Source organism: Pocillopora damicornis, chromosome 7, assembly GCF_964200805.1.
Source record: "Pocillopora damicornis chromosome 7, jaPocDami1.2, whole genome shotgun sequence".
Lineage (NCBI taxonomy): Eukaryota > Metazoa > Cnidaria > Anthozoa > Scleractinia > Pocilloporidae > Pocillopora > Pocillopora damicornis.
Genome location: NC_142676.1, coordinates 21,497,579 through 21,517,103, shown reverse-complemented (window position 1 = coordinate 21,517,103; position 19,525 = coordinate 21,497,579). Strand labels below are relative to the sequence as shown.

Below are 19,525 nucleotides of genomic sequence, written 5' to 3'. Positions count from 1 at the left end.
CGATACACAAAGTAACCACTGCGGAGTTCTAGTCTCGGGTGATTTTTCACATCCCTATAACTTCTTCTCGCGGCTTCACTTGCGTTTTCGCAGTTCCACAACTCAAAACCCTCCTTAAACCGCAAGCTATTGTTAGATGCCTAACCCGTGACTTCCAGTTTACGCGGTTCCGGTGCGATGTAGTTCCAGAAACTCGATTGGCTGGGCTACACCTTTGATGTCACGACCATGAGAGAAAACTCAAAGATCTCGTATTTTTCGACAGTGAAGACCATTTAGTTCAGTACACTAAGAGAGTTAATTCTCACTCACTTATTCTGAGATTTAAAATTATGTATAGAAACTCCCCGAAAAACTGTCTCTTGAGAGATGACGCGCATAAAATGTATAACATGCGCATGCACTCATTCCATTGTCACGCAAACATAACCTCTTGCCTGAGACATGTTACTTCATGTCACAACGCACACATTCGGCTATCATCATGGCGTTGAGTCGTTCGTTGTTCGAGGTTGTCCAACCTTATACAGACTGTATAGCTAAATCAGAAATGCCAGTGAAGACAACTGTCATCACGGGGCTTCTGTATGGCTTCAAAGCATTTCTTCAACAAATTGTCTTCAATTGTCCTCGGGATCACCACATCCTCTATGGTTGCCTTTTCATATGTGGTCCCGCTGTCGTTTTGTTTTGCCTCTCCATGTTAATATCTGAGTCCTTCTGGACCCTTGTCACTGGCTGCTTCCGTCTCCAATCGCGTAAGCGAAGATTGGTGTGGTGGAAATCAAGTAAAAGTGTGTATTTGTCGCTTCTCCCGCCGTGTATATGGTTCGTCTTCGCTTTCATGGAAGGCGATTTCTATGTCTGTTCAACTCTCGGACCCATTAAACCCGCTCTTGACCACGCCACCGATGAAAGCTCAAGAGAAAAGATTCAAGAGAAGTTTGCCCAAGCGAAGAGCTTATCGGCGATTATATCTTGGTGCATTCTGATAACGCTGGTAGTGACAGTGACAGTTTGTGTCACGCTTAGCAGAATTCTTGCGCAAGTCGACCCAAAACTTCAAGGCGAAATTGAATTTGACGAGATTGAAGCACAAGAGGCGGTGAACTTATGGAATGGTCGGTTACAAACCCTCGCCAAGGCTCAGGCTTTTGAAGTTATCGAGGAAGTCTCAAACACTTTCATTCACGACGAAGAACAATCTGATGTCTCGGAACAAGTTCGTCGAGGAGCAGAATATCTGAAAAGACTGTACCCCAGATATGGAGGAGTGGTTAAGGGACATTTCCGTAACGACAGTTGGAGACCGAGGGATGAGCGACTAAGAGAACTTCTCGATCGATCGCCATCCACCGAAATGCTAATAAATGCCGATAAGAAGTATATAAAGGGCTATGGTGTACGTTACACGACCAGCATATGAGCATGATTGAGTCACGCAATCCTTTGATCACGCGAATAACCAATCTACAAATGGCGGCTTAAAGTCCTGGGACACTTAACGCGATATAACAAAAGTCGAATCTTTCCCTACCCTCTTCCCCAAAAAATGTTGAATTCTAGGCACTTTGTAAACTTTATCAAGATGTGATAACTGTTTGCTTTACCAACATTGTTGGAAGGGGGAAGGGGAGGGGAGGATCTGTGAAAAAGCATGAATTGGCCAAAGATGGTGTTTGTAATATCCTTGGGTAGAGGATATATTTTCAATAACTGTCCCAAGGAGTTTTTACTTGCATTGTAGCTTTCTAGCTCACTTAATAGAAGTGACCATTTAGGAAGCTCAAGTTGAGACCTTATTAAACCCACAATTTTGTCAGGTTTATTGTTCTACAATTTCTACAACTTCAGTATACCTGTGAGGATAACTTTGACATTTGTTATCACCCAAAGGTGAAACTAAGTTGAACAAATACTTCAGTTATTTTTGTATGATTAAAGGATTCCAGATACCAACAATTTGGCCAACAACAAAAAAATTTTAAATAATTTTAAATATTGTTATTGGTTGTCAATAATAATTGGTTGTCAATAATTGACTTTAACTCTTGTGCCTCAGGCCCTATTTTCCAGTTTTATTTACTATTTTACGAGATTTTGGGAGATCATTAGGGGAATGTGGGTTTTCTGATAGCTTGGTAACTCTTCCACGCCCCAGATCTCATTAGTAATTCTCCTTACTGTATGCAGAGCAATTCTTATGATGTTTGTTTTAAGAATTTGGTAGTGGATCAACTAACACACCCTTAATTCATATTATTTTTTACTCTCACTACTTGTCTATTTCCCTCTATTCTACTGCATGCTGAATACAAGGAAAAGAGGCCCCTGCTAGCAGGGAACTTGTCTGCTTGATTCTGGATTGATATTGTGAGGAGAAATTCTTTCTTGGTCACTTAAAGGTTAAATCTGTGCTTCTAGTTAGCACAAGAAGTCAAGTTGAAGAGCAATTAAACTTTTTGTAAATGCAATTCTGTCTATGCCTCTGCAAGAACCCTTTCTGTTATATTTATTATTTTTTCCGATAAAAATGTGTAGAACAGGGAAATGTTTTTCTGATAAAGCAATATATTTTTAAATCAAGGACTTGGATGTTGTGGATTTGATATTTAATCTGATTAAATTTAGACTGCAACTTAACCTGAGGAAATTAAACACTAAATATCTGAAATGTTTTTGTAAATATCATGACTTTTTGTGCCTCTCAAGCACTATGAGATATTTAAACAAGAATAAAAAAAATCCCTGTGAATCAGATCAGAAGACCCTTCTCGTTTCTTAAAAATTAACAACCTCAACAAAGACAAAGCAATCTTGAATTAATTTTTTAAATATTTCCTCTGAAAGTGATTTTTCTTCAATACATATTATTGATTTATACGTTAGCACTGCTCATGGTTCGAGCTTCCTAGAATTCAGCAACGTCAATTTTCATACATAACCTTGGCATTGCAAATTTCAGTACGATTCATCGGCGTCGTCGAATAGTTTTTTTAACGCACCTTTCGGCCGCGCAAAGCCTGACATCAAATCATCTCAATGCGAGACCTATATTCCAGAATCACCACGTCCTTGACGAACCATGACGCAAAATGTTCTCGAATATTTGTCTCCCTATAACAAAGGGTAAGCTACATGTGACCAAGGGTCTTTATCGATGCGTGCACTACGAATTGAGACCTTCACACGGTTGTTCTAACACGCGAATCACATTGTTTGGTTATAAAAGTGATCATGTGTTGTGTAAAGAATTGGCGCGAATATTCAACCAATCAGAATTAAGAATGATACTGATCCAGTCTCCTTCCGTGTTTTAGACTCACACCAAAATGGCGGACGATCTGCCGTTCAAGGCTGAGTACGCGAAGTCGAACCGTTCTTCTTGCAAATCGTGCAAGGATAATATCTCAAAAGATAGCCTGAGGCTGGCGAAAATGGTCCAGGTAAGAAAAATTTTGAAGAATATTTTGTGTGATCTTGATGAAATAGAGCGATCTCATTCTCAAAAATGTGAAATCTACATGTCGACTCGTGTGCATAGCATATGGGTTGCGTCAAATTATTGAAAGGGTTTTGCTAACAAACTCTTTCCTCTTTGTTTTTCAGTCCCCACACTTTGATGGCAAGGTAAGAAATTCAGCTTTTCGAAAGCAGTAGCGTACAATAATTTTTCAGTTATGTCTGTAGGTGAAAGGAATTACATAATTATTGTTGGAACATAAAGCGCTTTCTGAGAATCCGGTTTTCGGGAGTTGGGGGTAGTTATGATAGTGCTGAAATTGGCGAAACAAATTCTGATTTCAAAGGAGTAAGATTAAATTTCATGCAAATTCCGTCAATATTTTGAGAGGCCAAGTATGATTTTATTAGTTTTGTTTTCATTGCTCATTGGTGTATCTCTTCAGCGCTTAGAAACTAAGAAAAAATTTTGGAACCTTGAAAGGGTGGAATGGCCCACCATAAGTGTGGATTGATGAGAAATTAAGATCAAAAGTAATAATTGTGGCAGAAAATTTTACTGGTAGCACCCTGAAAGATCTAGAGCCTAGCCTGCACAACCATTTTTAGCTGTGTTCAACCAGTGGCACATCCAGGGGTAGGGTCAGGTGAAGGGGGGGGGGGGGTCTGCACTCTTATCATTATCTGACTGGTTGGGATAAATAAATATTCTTTTTTCTGAATCAAAGTTTGAATCCCTTCCCCATCTTAAAAAGTTCCAGGATCCACCCTTGTTATTGCAAAATATCAATTAATGTAGATGGCATTTTGTTGTCCTTCATATCATAGATTCCCCATTGGTTTCACTACAACTGTTTCTTCAAGAAGATCAAAGCAAAAGCTTCCAGTGACATAAGTGGCTTTGATTCCTTAAGATGGGATGATCAAGAGAAGATCAGAGGCAAAATGGATGGGGGAGGAGAGGGTGGGGGTAAGGGCACTCAACCAGCTAACAGTGTTGCAGATGACCTTTTGGTAGAGTATGCTAAGTCCAGCCGTAGTAAATGCAAAAACTGCAAGGAACAGATTGACAAGGTAAGATTTGACCTGTGGTTTGCTACATTTATTACAATGTTTTAACTGACTGGATGGGAGATCAAGATAGGAGAACTTTTCACCTGCTGAGTCTTGTCTGTGCATTGGAATTTCGAGTCAGGCATTTCCCCTTTGACTTGCCCAAACTAAGTCAATGAGTTTCTTATCATGTGACCACCAAGTCCATAAAAATTTGAAATTATGTTTTATACCAAATAGGGTGTGATTACATCACATAAAGGTTGTTCACAGGACAGCTATGAAAAAAGATTCCACAGAGAAAACTTTTCCTGGTTTTCTCTGAGTCAGAACAAGAAACTCACAGTTCATTGAAAGCATTACTTGAAACCATCTATTTTCTGTCTAGGTTAGAGTTGTCATTCTTGAAAATGCTGTTTTAACCCGTTAATTCCCATTAGTGATCAAGACAGAATTTCTCCTTGCAACATCAATACAATATCAGGTAAACAAGTGACAAAAATAAAGAAAAATGTCAATTAGGATATTATTAGTTGATTCACCAACATATTCTCCAAACTAACATAATAAGAATTGTATAACAGGCAGCAAAGAGAATTGCTAATAAGATCTTGGTTAATTAAACAGTCTCTTATTCATAGGGAGAAGTTCGCCTTGCCAAGGTCAAGGAGCCAGATGCTGAATCAAGTGCTCCAGCTGGTGTTGCTATTCCCTGGTGGCATCATATTGATTGCTTTCTGGAAAACCGTGAATCTTTGGAGGTTGACTCTTCTGTGACAGCTGAGTCATTCTCTGGATTCACTATCTTGAAGAAGGATGACAAAGACTTGTTGAAGAGCAAACTGGGAACAGTGAAATTGAAGAAGGCTGGGAAGGGGAACAAAAGAAAAGCACAAGCAGTGGATGAAACAGATGCTAAACGAACAAAGACAGCAGAGGAAGATGAATGTGAGAAAAAGTTGAAGGTCAGTCCTCCTTGGCCCATGGACCCTCAAGCTCAAACTAGTATTTCTCCCATCTGACTACTTCACATTTTGTTGTAAATTAGACAGGAGAATTTGGTGTTGTATGATGATTTCACACTTCAGCTGTCTTTTTTCATCATCTGTCTGTTATTAACATGCTGCAATTAGAAGGAGAAGTTACTCTACATGTCTGTCACATATTGGAGTTGAAGGTTTAAATGGATGAGTGGGCACACAAGATTTCCTTATGACTGGATTTTGTCAACAAACTTTGTTTTGGGGAAAGTGTCTTAAATCTCACAGTTTGGCATTTAAAAGAAGAAGATGCAGAAACTTTTCCAGTTTTTCTGTAATTGAATTGTTTGTTAACTCCCATGAGTGACCAAGACTGAGTTTCTCCTTACAATATCAATACAATATCAAGCAGACAAGTGATCAGAATAAAGAAAAATATTGATTAGGAGATTATTAGTTGATCCAATAATAATTTCTCCAAACTAACATCACAAGAACTATGTGGCAGACAGTAAGGAGAATTATGAATGAGATTTTGGGAGTTAAAGGTTTAACTATGTTTTTCTTTCACCAGGAACAAAGCAAATTGGTATGGAAAATACGAGATGATTTGCAAAAGAACTGCTCCTTGCCAGAGCTGAGAGAAATGTTGGAAGACAATGGACTCAGTTCGCAAGGAGGGGAAAGCTCTGTAAGTTGACTGTATGGACATATGTCTTACATCAACAGACCCTTGTTATTTAGCTTTGTCTTCAAAAAATTTTTTTTTGTAGCTTCTTGACAGATGTGCTGATGGAATGACATTTGGAAGACTACTACCATGTGAGGAATGCAAAGGAGGTCAACTTGTGTACAGGTCTTTTATAAAAATACTCAAATATGATTTTTATCCTCTATGTTATTATCAATGGCCATTATTGCTTCCATGCTAATATAACAGATTTTCATGAAAGGTCACAAAGTCTGTAATTTTTTCTGTAATTATCAATTAAAAGAAGTCTCCTACATACTTAAAAATCCCTTGTTCTTGTGTACTGGTTGTGCTAAATCTCTGAAATGAATGTAAATTTGAATGAAAGTATTAACCCTTTACACCCTAACATCATAACCGATATGCATATTCTCCTTACTGTTCTCTATACATTTCCTTGGCTCAAACAAGGAGAATTTGTAAAACCATTAAGAGCTTCATTAGTTTCTGATCATTTCCTTTTTTCTCATGACTTAAACATCTGATTCAAGGGATAGATTGTAAAGAGAAATTAGAACCTTTTCACTCTTAGGGATTAAAGGGTTAAATAACATTGATCTCTGCCTAAAAAGTACAACAGTGTTTTCTCTAAAGAAGTTTTTTTTTTAAATTTTTTTTCTATTGTGTAGTTTGGGTGTCAAAAGAGGCTGGTGGGATAAAGCAGTCAATGAACACATTTATGGGAATTTGGGTGGTTTGTGTGATCCAGAACTAAATATCTCCTGATGTTAGATTTTAGAGGTTGGCTTTTTTGTTGTAATACACCAAACACATTTTTTGTCAGATGTAACAAATAAACAACTTTCAGTGATATAAAAAATTTGTGCAAAACACATCTCATGCCCCCATAACTTTTTTTGTTCATTTATTATGTTTCTATTTGTCTTTTTAGGACAGAAGGATATTGTTGTACAGGAAATTTAACTAGCTGGACCAAATGCACCTTTGTCACAAAACAACCCAAGCGGGAAAAGTGGAATGTTTCAAAAGAATTAAAGGAAGAATCAGACTTTTTGTGAGTGCAATGATTTTTGTTTCAATAACTTTAGTTCATTATTGAGTGGAACTTTTATGGGAACACAAGTGTGTTACATTTACCATCAGAGGTAAATTCCAACTCTTCAATTGATTGTTTTGTAGGAAAAACTTCAAATGCAAGAAGAGAGAAAGGATCTTTCCTAAAGTGCCCACTGCTCCTGCTGTTACACCATCCAAAGCAGTAATCAAATCAGAGTTGTCTCCTTCAATGTGAGTCTCTTGGGGCCCATTTCTCAAACTTCCCAGTAACTTATCTGGCCCAAAGCCATATTTCAAGATCAAAATTTCATGAATAGAGAAGCAGGTTATAGCACTCTAACCTGTCCATCTTGTTTCATGAGCTGATAGTTTTATTTTGTGATTTTCAAAACTTTTGAAACCCCTATCTTGAATAAAAACAGAGGAGCTTTACAGGCCCGTAAGTTACAAGGACCTTTGAGGAACTGGCCTAGGTCTTAGCAACCCTTTTCAGTGTTACTTTAATTCACAACATTTTGTCACTCAGCTTTTGTATCACTGTGCTCAAAAATTCTCAAAGGATCCGGGTGTAAGTCAAGATTTGTGCATCCTAATGAATTTAGCATGGCTTTATCCACGGGTTTAAAAAAACCCGGTAAACAGCAGTCTATTGCTGCCTGTAACACCTCTCACCACCATATGCAAGCACTGGCTCTTGTGTTTGGGTTTCACCTTATGGCACAGCTGCCTATTGCACTATCGGCGGCCACTTGTGGAAAAAGTCATTGAGACCCCTGCCAATCCAGTGAATATCAATCTCCCACATCCCTAACAGGTCACTGTCCTACTTTGTTTATCCTTTCATTTTGAAGTTTTCCTTTCTCACCATTCTGTTCTTCTGTGGGCCCCCCTCCCCCCCTCATCTTGGAGGTTGGAGATTCTGTGGCTTTATTGTCATTGCACTGTACTTGGGGTGAATAGGTGTGGTTCCTAAACCCCAGCTGGATCATTGCATTGTGGGCTTGGGCAAGATGCCTTACTTTCACAGTACCTCTCTCCCCAGTCTCCAGGAGTGGAAGAGGGTATGAGAGAACTGACAAAATCCGAGGGGTAATGGTTATTGTAGAAAGTGGTGGGGTTTATCATCTTGGGATAAGCATCTAGCAGGTATCAGCCAGCTAGTGTAGAACCAATGACTTAGCCTTATACTGAAGGTCAATTAACTTAGTGTTCATATCCAAATTCAAGGGCGAATCAATTGATGCTGGTGCCATTTTATAATATTGCAGGGCTTCTCCACTTTCTGCAGCAGCATCTGATAAACCACTATCCAATATGAAATTTGTTTTAATTGGCAGACTTCAACAAAGCAAGGTACATGATGAGTGTCTAACTGTTTTATTTTTGATGTCACTTGGTTCATACTTGAGGTCTAGAGGTACATGTATGTATTAATGCACTGACAATTATTCCACTCAATAATTACAATTATTTGTAACACACTTTTTTAGGAGAAAATCACAAAGACAGTAGAGGACCTAGGAGGATCAGTGGTGGAGAAGGTTAATGCCCTTTTGGATTGCTGTATTAGCACTCAAGGTAAAAAATTACAGTGCTGAAAATTTGACTCTGTGATATTACTGGCATCATTTCATTACTAAGAAGACATTTTCAAGGTCAGCAAGATAGTTATTCTCTAGAGGCACAATTTTGTTAGTAGGATGCAACTTGAAGGTGTAACCTGCAAGAATGCTCTCGCTCATTATCAGTAATTCAGCAAGCACATTCCTCTGCTCGTAGGAAGATTTGAGAAAAGTTAAGGAGAAGTTTGCTGGAGGTCTGGCACTATAGTGCTAGACCCCTAGCAGACCAACTCACCTTGATCAAGACCTCATATTTCCCACAGGTGAACAAATACTTGACAGTGCAGAAGCATTAACTATGTGGTACTGCTTGCAGGCTATTGAAGGCTTTGATGTATGCAATCTGTGTTCTTGCAGCTGAGGTGGATAAAAAAAGTAAAAAGATGAAAGATGCTGAGAAGTATAATGTGCCAGTTGTCAGTGAAAAATATTTGGATGCTGTCAAAAAGGGAGGGGCTAAGCTGATGATCACACAACACAGTATTGTACCATGGGGAGATAAAAAGGTTTGCTCTTGTCTAAAATTGATCTTGTGGTAATATTAGTTTGTCATTTATCCTAAACTAGTTTGTTAAATCTGCCTTGCTAAAACTAGTAAATTTTTAGGAAATCAATGGCTGGCATAAAGGTTTTTGTTCTGCTTTTAATTTCACCTTTTAAAATTGTGTTCTTAAGCTATGGTCCACATTTTTTCTAGTTTTATATTTTCTCTTGTTTCTTTAATTTTCTTTCCTATATAAAAACCAATACTGCAAATTCCAATTGGTACCTGGAATGGTGAACTAAGAGCCACAACATGGAGGCATCGCTATTGAAATCCTCTTTATCAATTCATTTATTTATTTGAACCATTTATTTTTTTTTATCTATGTCTCCATTTTATTCCTCATCTGATTTGTTTTCTAGGGTAAAAGTATGGTTGATGGTTCTCCTCCTCCATCAGAAGCCAAATCAAAGATAAAGAAAAGTGCTTCAGAAGGTAATTATCATTTTACAAATTTTCACTGTTAGTGCAACTGTGCAACAGTGCAGCTACAACAATTTCTGAATAATGCAAGATAAAGCTTGGATCGATTCTCTTTAAGGCTTAGAGTAATTTATTATTTGGATTAGATTAGAGCAGTCGTCACCTTAAATTACCGATCTGTGTGGTTGTTTGTAATTGGTGTGAGACAACTTGGTTCTGACGACTTGAAAGCACGTCCCAAAGTCATTACAACGTTCGCACATGCGCTGACGTTTTACCACTGTGTATAATTCCCCACATCTTTACAACACCATAGCTCGATTTCAACCAGGGCTTCATTTGATATTGCCTGTCATTTTGAATTTTTTTAACTAAAATTCATCAGGTGGTGGTGCTGCCAAGAAGATGAAGGTTGCCGTCAAAGGTGGAGCAGCAGTTGACCCAGAGTCAGGTAATCAGCATCACTCCCTCTCATCATCATCACCATCTCTGGCGTCTCTCTAAAGCTGATCTTTCGCACGTCCTTTTCCCAGGGGTTGCGTGAAATTGTTCCCCACTTATCTCTGGCTCGGACCATCTCCTTTCATTCCACTAAAGACATCCCGGGCCACACCCTCGTGTCAAGCTTACCACCTTCCCTCCTTCCAGACTTGGTTCCTGTCCCCCCTCTTCCGCCTTAGATCCTGATATCAATTCTCCTTCCTGTCCACCATACATTTCTTACAATTTTAGCCTCGAGATTTTGATGTTAGATCAATAAATCCTCCCCTAGTAAATATTTTTCTTTATTCTCACCACTCTATTCTCGGCAAATGTATGGGAGTGGTAAGGAGAAATTACGTGTGGGTCAATCCTGGGAGTGTGAGGGTGGAAGCTTAATTTGGACATAAGTTCTTGAAATTAATTAACTTTTGGATATTCGCAACACCTAGTTTTCCAGCCTCCGTGTAAGTATCATAATGTGGTCCCTCTAACATTCCGTGTATTTACAATGAATGTCAAGTTAGGAGTACTTTGCTGCTGTGTGGCTTTTGTAAACTTTACATGCGGTCCTTATCATAACAAATTTTGACAAACATACCTGTGTACAACAATTTCCGAATCACCGACAATTCACTCCCGATGAAGTGACCTCGAGTTCAAGATGATGAGAATTGCGGATCAATATCAGTATCTGGGCAACTGCTCACCTACCCCTCCCTAAACCAACAACAGTCAATTGATAACAAGTTCGGGTGAATGTTGGGTTAGGGGAGGGGTAGGTGGGCAGTTGCCCAGATACCGATATTGATCCAGAATTTCAAGGTATTCCGAGTTCAAGTTGCTTGAAATACGTTGTGGAAATGTTTTGATTTCTGTGTTTCAGAGATGGAGGATACGTGCCATGTGCTAGAGGAGAAAGGAAACATTTACAGTGCCACCCTCGGCTTAGTGGACATTGTCAGAGGAACAAACTCTTACTACAAATTGCAAATTTTACAAGCTGACAACGGAAAAGCGTATGTATACCTCATTTATTTTATTGTTTAGATTGGCTAGTTAATTTTCATTTTGACGTCATTTGTGGTCTGTCACTGAACGGACGCACACCAAAATGGATTATATTCGTTAAACGTGCTTTCTTATCTCTTTGAATGTTACAGTTGTCATATTTTTCGATCATGGGGAAGAGTTGGAACAACTATCGGGGGAAACAAATTAGAGGTACTTTTGTAACTACTAAGAAGGCAAACCCTAAAGAAATATGTGTAACATTTGTCACTAGTCTGGAGTGAAGATGCTGTCTTCCGCGAGGCTTTTGTTACGTTCGAGCCCTTCCATGAAGTATGGGCACCAGGAAACAAAAGGAGTTCGCCACTAAGCGTCTGAACTCTTTGAATTTTCCTTACGACAAAACATGTTTCTTCTCTGAAAAAATCGCGCTGTGAGTCAGGCAAATATCTTGCTAGAACTTGCATATTCTTGAGTAAATCCAGTAACTTACAGGCCGCTTTGAGATCGTTAACTTTCAAGTTGGGTTTTTTTCTTTTACAAGATGAAGTCGATTCCCTTACAAATCGAAAGACGCTCTGCTCCTAGACTAAGCGCAAAAAGACATCCTAGATTTTTTTTGCGGTGTGATTCTGAAACAAGCGGGTTGCAGAACTTCTCAGCAATCCAGTCAATATGCTGTGTCCAAACAATTCTATCACAACTTTTTTTTTATTCCGCCTTGTTTCTCGGTTTGTTTGATTCCTAACATACAAATTCTTCATTATTATTCTCCGTATCCCAAAGAAATCTCACTGAATGAATATAAAAAAAATTAGAGTAACAATTTCAGAATCTTGAGAACAGTTAATGTCGCAAGCCAATCAAATTTACTGATATTGTTTCTTCCACTGAAAATGGAAACTATTTGTGTTTTTTAGCGTTGCGGATCGCCAAGGTCAGCCATCGAAAAATTCATGGAACTCTACGCTGAAAAAACAGGTATACTGCTCATTCAACTCTTCTCCACATGTCTACATATTGAAATATTAACATGAAAAATTGCTCTGCTGTGTTGTCTCTGTGTAACCTGCAGGAAACAGTTGGCTGAATAGAAAGAATTTTGTCAAACACCCAAATAAGTTCTACCCATTGGAAATTGACTATGGACAGGTACGTGTGTAAACCGTTACCCAGAGAGATTTGGTTACGAGATTAGTATGTGTGTAGTGGGCGCAAATACGTATTGATACAGTTATGGTGGAACTTTTTTAAGGTTTGTGTACTTATTTATCCTTTTTGTACAGGATGACGAAGAGTTAAAGACAACCATTGCAGCCGGAAGTAAATCCTTGCTACCTATGCCTGTCCAAGAACTGATTAAAATGATATTCGATGTTGAATCCATGAAGAAGACGCTGGTTGAGTTTGAAGTGTGTGAGAATTGTAACTGTAGTAGGAATTTTTTTTTTTTATTTTTCCGTTGGGACTGTTGTGAGCACCAAGATGAACTAAGACGAATGCTTTGAAAGCAGTGAGAAACATATAGAACATGGACGTGTTCTTTTATCTTTCTTTCAGATCGATTTGAAGAAAATGCCATTGGGAAAACTAACAAGACGACAGATTGAAAGTGCGTATTCTGTTCTGGGAGAGGCGCAGAAAGTAAGTGATATATTCTCTAGTGTTTTTGTGAACGTGTATACCATCAATAACTGAATAATTGCCGCTGATAGTGCCTAGATGCAAAGGAGCAGATTGACTTGAAAAATAAAAGAAAACATTCAACTTCACCGTTTACAATCCACTGAAATCTACTAAAACCTTGACATTATCATTCAGTTTCTGTTTAGTCTCACTTCAAGAGAATTTGCCTTCCTTAGACAGTAACTTTCCTCAGGCTTTCAAGTTTTCCTTCCATTAAAGGCAATTTCAACGTCTTCAACACAACTCAAATCATTATGATGTGGCTCACTTTCAGTTGCTCACAACTTCAATGTTTGAATTTTGCCTTTTGACGTTTAGGATGACATCTCTTGTGTTTGAAAAGTTTGAGCGACATTTGACGATTAAGCTTGTTCTTCTCCAGTGCAAATTACAGCATGTTGCTTTCGATGGAGTATTTGGTTTTGCTTACTAACAATCTTTTGATTATCTCGTGCCAGTTAATTTCAGACGGAGGTAGCAGCAATTCTCTTCTGGATGCGTCAAATAGATTCTATACCCTGATCCCGCACGACTTTGGTATGAAGAAACCCCCTCTCTTGGACAACTTGGAACTAATTCAGGTAAAATTGGGTGCGCATGTTTGAGATTTTCCTTCCACCCTGGGGAATGACAGAAATGTCTCAGCCTATGTGAGAAGATGAACCAAGCACTTTTTAACAAAGAAGTTTAACACACTCTTGGAGAATGCCCAAAGCCGTAGCTTTTTCATATTTGCTTTCTTTAACTCGCTGTTTTTTCAAAAGCCCTTGTTGCAAGGAATTAAAGAGGTAACTTGTGAGATGGCATTGATTGGGGGAAGGGTGTTAATAAATTTTGCTTTTGCCTCGTGCACTGATGATTTTGAGAAGGGACACAATTTCTCTACAGAATTGTAAAGTGTCGCATGAGGCACCATTCTCGACTGACTAATACCACCGCGGTAAAAAAAAAAAAGCTAATCAGCTCCTCCGAATCAGTCTTGTAACATTCCACTGTTAAAAAATCTCAACTTGACTCTGATAATAACTTCCGATCAGATGTTCGAAACCTCAGTAACTATTCCCGCAAGGAGTCCTTTTCAGGACCACACTCACCTGGACGATTTGAGCGTTTTAGCGAATGGCAAAACTGTGTTCCAGTTTCCCTCATGTTAGCTCTGACTGTTGTTTCTTTTATTTTGCTGAAGGCTAAAGTGGGAATGTTAGATAACTTACTCGATATTGAGGTGGCTTACAGTCTGTTAAAGAGTGGTGATGAGGACTTGGCCAAGGATCCTTTGGACGTCAATTATGAAAAATTAAAAACTGATTTGGAGGTGAAAAAGTTATTTCAAATATCATTAATATATTTTTGAGCAATCACACCGCGCTGTGACCTCTGGGTTCTCTTCTCAGTACTGATGTCACATGTGGTTAAGTTTATTCAAGCTGTTGTTTCTCGTTTTTGCTGCGAGGTTTATCCGGGTTTCACGGATTTCGGCTATCCCCCAAACCAACCCTAACCAGCACCTTAAGCATGATTTTCGTAACTCTTAAACTCAAGGTCTTCAGTTCTTGGCTTTGTGTAGATAAGCAAATTATAATTCCTCACTTGCCATTCATTGTTAGTCCGTATGGGGGGTTAATTTGGACGATCGATGGCGATGAAGTCAGTGCAGCTGCAAACACGTGTAACGGAGGTCAATATTTTCCGTCCCAATCCCCTGGCACCTCCGCCAAGAAAAACGCTCCAAAGAGTTCTCTAAATCGCGGACTTCACAGGCTAATTGTAACGCCAGTTTGAGGAGGGCTGCAAATTAGTCGTTTTACATTAGGTAATTCTGTCATGCAACAAAACTATATTAATTGGATCTGTTCCCCGGGTGGTCTTATTTTAAAGGGTAAATCGAAATGTTTGGCTTTTTGTTATTTTTTTTCAGGTTCTATCTAAAGGTAGTAAGGAGTTTTCTTTGATTGACGAGTACGTCAAAAATACTCATGCTGAGACACACCAACAGTACGAACTTGAAATACTTGAGGTAAGATTATGTTCACTTCGTTTTAATTGCATTTTTCATGCGCTATAGTTAAAAACCGACTATACATATAGTACATTTGTTTGTTGTTTCGTTCATTTAAAGAGCTCGTAATTGTTCGAAACCACCTTTAATAAGTGTCAAAGAAAAGGAGAAGAAACAGGTTAAATTAAAAGGCGCTCCTTCACAAAGCGACGTGAGGATAATCCAGTTTACGGATTGCTACTGACAAAATTCAACGGGTTGAGTTTTTCTAGATATGCAAATCGTGTTAAAAATCTCTCAAGCCTGGCGTTCAAGGAAAAATGTTGAATTTTGAAGTAAAATATAAGCTAGAAAATTTGTTTTTTTCCATCAGGTTTTCAAGGTAAATCGTCATGGCGAGAAGGAACGATTCCAGCCTTTCAAGGAACTACACAATCGCCGCTTGTTGTGGCACGGGTCTCGCAACACAAACTACGCTGGCATTTTATCTCAAGGGCTCAGGATCGCTCCACCCGAGGCCCCAGTGGTGAGTTTCTTGTGGGTTCCATTTACCCCTCAGGTGGCTTAAAATTTGAGAAATGTTGAGATTAGTTTTTCAACTGAGATCTTGGTAATAATTTGTCATATTTTCTCGACGTTTTCAGACAGGTTATATGTTTGGGAAAGGCGTTTACTTTGCTGGTATGTCTCAAACTTGTTATCGTGTTATCTGCGTTATGTTTTTTTTTTTAAAGAGGTTGTTTTGATAGATGCTGGGAGAGCTTGCTTTATCTTTTGGCCTTGACGAATAGGAAAACAGTTATGACTACGAGACAGAATTTCAAAATGTATAGAAAAACCGCAAAATTTTAATTTATGGAGAATTTCCTGTAGCTGCATGATCTCAATTTGTCTGTTTCTGTTTCTTTTTAGATTGTTTTTCGTGGTCTCGTTTATTTTATTTTTTTCTTTTTAATGTAAGCACGTAGCACAGTTAGTTTACGACTGTTTCAAGGTATCACAAAGTAACAAAGTCTTTTCCGGTTCTTTCTTTTGTTGACAGATATGGTGTCCAAGGTAAGTGCATTTGTGAGAAAGAATTATGACTAATTATTTACACATTAATTTCTCGTTAGTTGACGTTTCAAAATCGATCACCGTAAACCACAAATCGCTCAAACTCGAACTAATAGTTTCTGGGGTATGTCGGTTTACCACGCAGCAAGCGGGAATGTATGGATTCCTTCAGAAACAGCCGAGATGATTATGGATAAAAAAATTCCAGTTACTACTTGGTCGGAAAAAACAGCAGCTTTATAATTCGTTATATTTCAAAGCGTTCAGTTGAATAAGATTGATCAAAGAACTGCCATGCCCTTTGGTAAAGACCTAGAGAGGTAGAGACGCATAGACCTGTACGTATCGTTAACTAATTAACTCTGTCTTCTTTTGAAAGAAAAACTGACTGGTTTTTTAAAGCGTGGAAATCAGTTTTTCGGTTCTACGAGGGTGAAACACACTCACCGTGTTTCGATTTCAGCGCGTTAAGTCATGCAATTAAGTTGGATGTGGTATAATTAAAGAATCGTAGATTGTACCAGAAGGTGCATGGTAGAGTGAAATAAGATATTAGCGAGTTCTACTTTCGGCTCTTGACGATATATTTGTATTGTTGCTTTCTTACTTTCTCCAGTCAGCAAACTACTGTCGAACCACGCCCTCTGACAACATTGGCCTAATGATGCTGTGCGAGGTTGCTTTAGGAAATATGTAAGTTTCCAATAATGCTAACGGTATTGAGAAATGTAGAGAAAGGAATCTAAGCATTTTGTTGAAATAAAACATTATCTTCTAACCCACAGGCACGAATTAACCGGGGCAAGCTACATATCAAAACCTCCCAAAGGGAAGCACAGCGTTAAAGGTTCGTGAAATCCACTGGCACATTTGCCCCGAACAGTTTTTGTTCTTCTTTTTTTTTTTGTTCTTTTTTTTATCACAAACAAGAAGGACATTTTCCGCCTACTAGCTTCATGAATACAAAACGTTTAGCTGCATGCCCATTCGTTGAAACGCAACGTCTACTTTGTCGAACTCCATTCTTGTTCTTAACGGAGTCTTTATCTTGTGCTTATCGTAAGTTTTGCGTGGAACGGGTGGCATCGTTTCTCGGGCTGCTTGCCAGCCCATAGCAATGGTTGTTTGTTTTTCCGCGCCGGACTCTGTGTGCATTTTTCTTGTTTTGCACCTGTTGCATCTTTTCCCGCGCTTTACTTCACTTACCTCCTTTTAGCTCGAAACTGGTTGCGTCTTTTTCACCGGTTTAAGCTCCTTGCATCTTTTCCTGCGCTTGGCGCCGGTTGCGTCTTTTCCCACGCTGGACAGTACTTGCATCATTTTCCGCGCTCAATGGCGTTCTGTCTTTTCCCGCGCCAGACCCGACTTGCATCCTTTCCCGGGCTTGACGCCGGTTCAGTCTTTCCCGTGTTTGACCCAAGTTGCATTCTTTATCGCTCTTTGTCCGGTTTCTTTTTTCCCGCGCTTGAACCAGCTTGCATCCTCTTTCGCGGTTGACGCTGGTTCTGTTTTTTTCCCGCGCTTAAACCAACTTGCATCCTCTTACGCGGTTGACGCCGGCTGCGTCTTTTCCTGCTCTTAACGTTGCGTGCATCTTATTCCGCGCTTGACACTGATCGAGAAGTTTGCACCAGTTACAATTGCGGTGGACCAGTTTAAGTTCGACGTTCTCTTTCTTCTGACCAAACGGGATAATACAGGCTTCTGGTGGAGAAATAGATCCTTCCTAAGTCGTTGAAACGTTCACCGCAGAAAACAGGAACATTTTATTTTCAGGCTGCGGTAAGACTGGACCAGACCCTTCTGCGGACGTCACCTTAGAGGATGGCACGATTGTTCCTGTTGGCAAAGGATGTAACACAAATTTTAACGACTCCAGCCTCCTCTACAATGAGTATCCTTTTATCTTCAAGGTAAAAATTGGAATTAGAGCTATTTGGATTGAGTGGCGCAAAGCCAAAAACAAAATAAAAAGAGACTGACCCAGTCGCCTTTGGTTTTCGTTTTGCATGTGATTGATTGAGAGGATGGTACGAGTTATATGGACCAATCACTGAGCGAAATAGGAAAAATAATGCAATCCACGTTTACATTCTACATTCAATTGCTCATGGTTGCCACAGGTTAGGTAAAAGTCAGGGAAAAATAAAATTTTTGCAGGTCAGGAAAATACAGGAAATTTCACTTCGAGTCAGAGAAAATTGACACAATTCAAAGAAATCAGGGAAAATTCAAATTTCAAGCAAATTTCAAGTCTTTCATCATGTCTTGAGCCTCTTCATAAAGAAAGATGGAGAAATTTTTTATTTCTATGATGTCCATGTTACGATCCTTAACCTGATGTCAGGTATATCGTGTACGATGTTGGTCAAATTAATATCAAATATTTGCTCAAGTTAAACTTCAAGTACAAATACGGATGGTGAATTTAATGTGTTGGTTTACCCTGCCTCCAATATAAGGGAAAAGATTTAAGAAAATACTTAAAATTACTAAACTTGTTTTAAATGAATTAGATGAAGTTAGTTAAGTTACTGTTCAAGTGCTACACTAGAGCTTGTTAGTTATTGGTAAGGTAAGTGTTTCTTAACCCTGCGACTCCCAGAAGTGATCAAACTTTAAGTTCTCCCTATAATATCAATACATTATCCAGCAAACAGGTAATGAGAATACTCTAAGTTATCAGAGAGAGGTTGTTATCTTTATCTAACAACACTTTCTCACAACTTATTTGCAAGGAAATGTGAAGTAGCTCGAGGGGAGAATCAACAATTAGATCTTGGGAACTGAAGAGTTAACCCTTTAACTCCCATGAGTGACCAAGACACAATTTCTCTTTACAATGTCAATACAGTATCAAGCAGACAAGTGATGAGAATAAAGAAAAATAGAAATTAGGGGAATAGAAGTTGATCCAATACCACATTCTCCAAACCAACATCACTAGAACTGTATGGCAGACAGTAAGGAGAATTACTAATGAGATCCAGGGAGTGAAAGGGTTAACAAATTGCCATCAACGGTCATGCGTTAGGTTTCATTAGAGGGAATTGGGATTCGTATGGTAAATTGTTGCTGTTTTTAGTGTTTTGCTTTTGTCTTCTTTTTATGAAAGACGTCTTTGTCTTGGGCTACCTAGATTTATTTACATAAGACTCCTCGAGAGAGGAGCTAAGAAAGAGGGAACAGGCGTCTTCGCAAAAGCACACGATTCCTCAAAATAAAAGGCAAAAAATGCTGCCTCTTGTTATCGTTTGCTGTTGCGTGTTTGAAATTTTTTTTTTTTCACATCTGACTTCCTTATCTCTGGTTATCGCGAATGGCATCAGCGACTGGGAAACTAGCCCAAATTTACATCGAAAGCGAAAATTTCCCCAAACTGAAAAACCGTGGAGAACAATGATGCAAATCGGGGTCATTGAAAAAAGAGAGGATCTTAGC

At 38.9% G+C, this 19,525-nt stretch overlaps 2 protein-coding genes across 2 annotated transcripts; both read left to right on the top strand.

Moving 5' to 3' along the window:
* The first annotated feature begins 89 nt into the window (after positions 1-89).
* LOC113672710 (uncharacterized) lies at positions 90-2,586 on the top strand. Its single transcript, XM_027189044.2, has one exon. The coding sequence runs from the start codon at positions 455-457 to the stop codon at positions 1,424-1,426; it is 972 nt and encodes a 323-aa protein (XP_027044845.2). The 5' UTR covers positions 90-454; the 3' UTR covers positions 1,427-2,586.
* Positions 2,587-3,300: 714 nt separating this feature from the next.
* LOC113672809 (poly [ADP-ribose] polymerase 1) lies at positions 3,301-19,337 on the top strand. Its single transcript, XM_089211286.1, has 29 exons — positions 3,301-3,446; positions 3,610-3,630; positions 4,291-4,536; positions 5,157-5,480; positions 6,070-6,186; positions 6,269-6,351; positions 7,139-7,261; positions 7,387-7,494; positions 8,532-8,616; positions 8,754-8,841; positions 9,243-9,391; positions 9,792-9,864; positions 10,238-10,303; positions 11,219-11,351; positions 11,496-11,556; positions 12,264-12,324; positions 12,419-12,495; positions 12,630-12,755; positions 12,904-12,987; positions 13,488-13,610; positions 14,216-14,344; positions 14,948-15,046; positions 15,402-15,554; positions 15,673-15,709; positions 16,071-16,084; positions 16,701-16,777; positions 16,870-16,931; positions 17,861-17,978; positions 18,432-19,337. Exons 1-29 carry the CDS (start codon positions 3,333-3,335, stop codon positions 18,508-18,510), a joined length of 3,030 nt encoding a protein of 1,009 aa, XP_089067412.1. The 5' UTR covers positions 3,301-3,332; the 3' UTR covers positions 18,511-19,337.
* Positions 19,338-19,525: the final 188 nt, after the last annotated feature.

What these genes read in the sequence shown, in the direction of transcription:
- LOC113672710 (XM_027189044.2), top strand. Translation starts at nt 455, where the DNA reads ATGTCACAACGCACACATTCGGCTATCATCATGGCGTTGAGTCGTTCG.
- LOC113672809 (XM_089211286.1), top strand. Translation starts at nt 3,333, where the DNA reads ATGGCGGACGATCTGCCGTTCAAGGCTGAGTACGCGAAGTCGAACCGT. An exon ending in GCAGACTTCAACAAAGCAAG is followed by an intron (nt 8,617 to 8,753) that starts GTACATGATGAG and finishes ACACTTTTTTAG; the next exon opens with GAGAAAATCACAAAGACAGT. An exon ending in CTCCACCCGAGGCCCCAGTG is followed by an intron (nt 15,555 to 15,672) that starts GTGAGTTTCTTG and finishes CGACGTTTTCAG; the next exon opens with ACAGGTTATATGTTTGGGAA.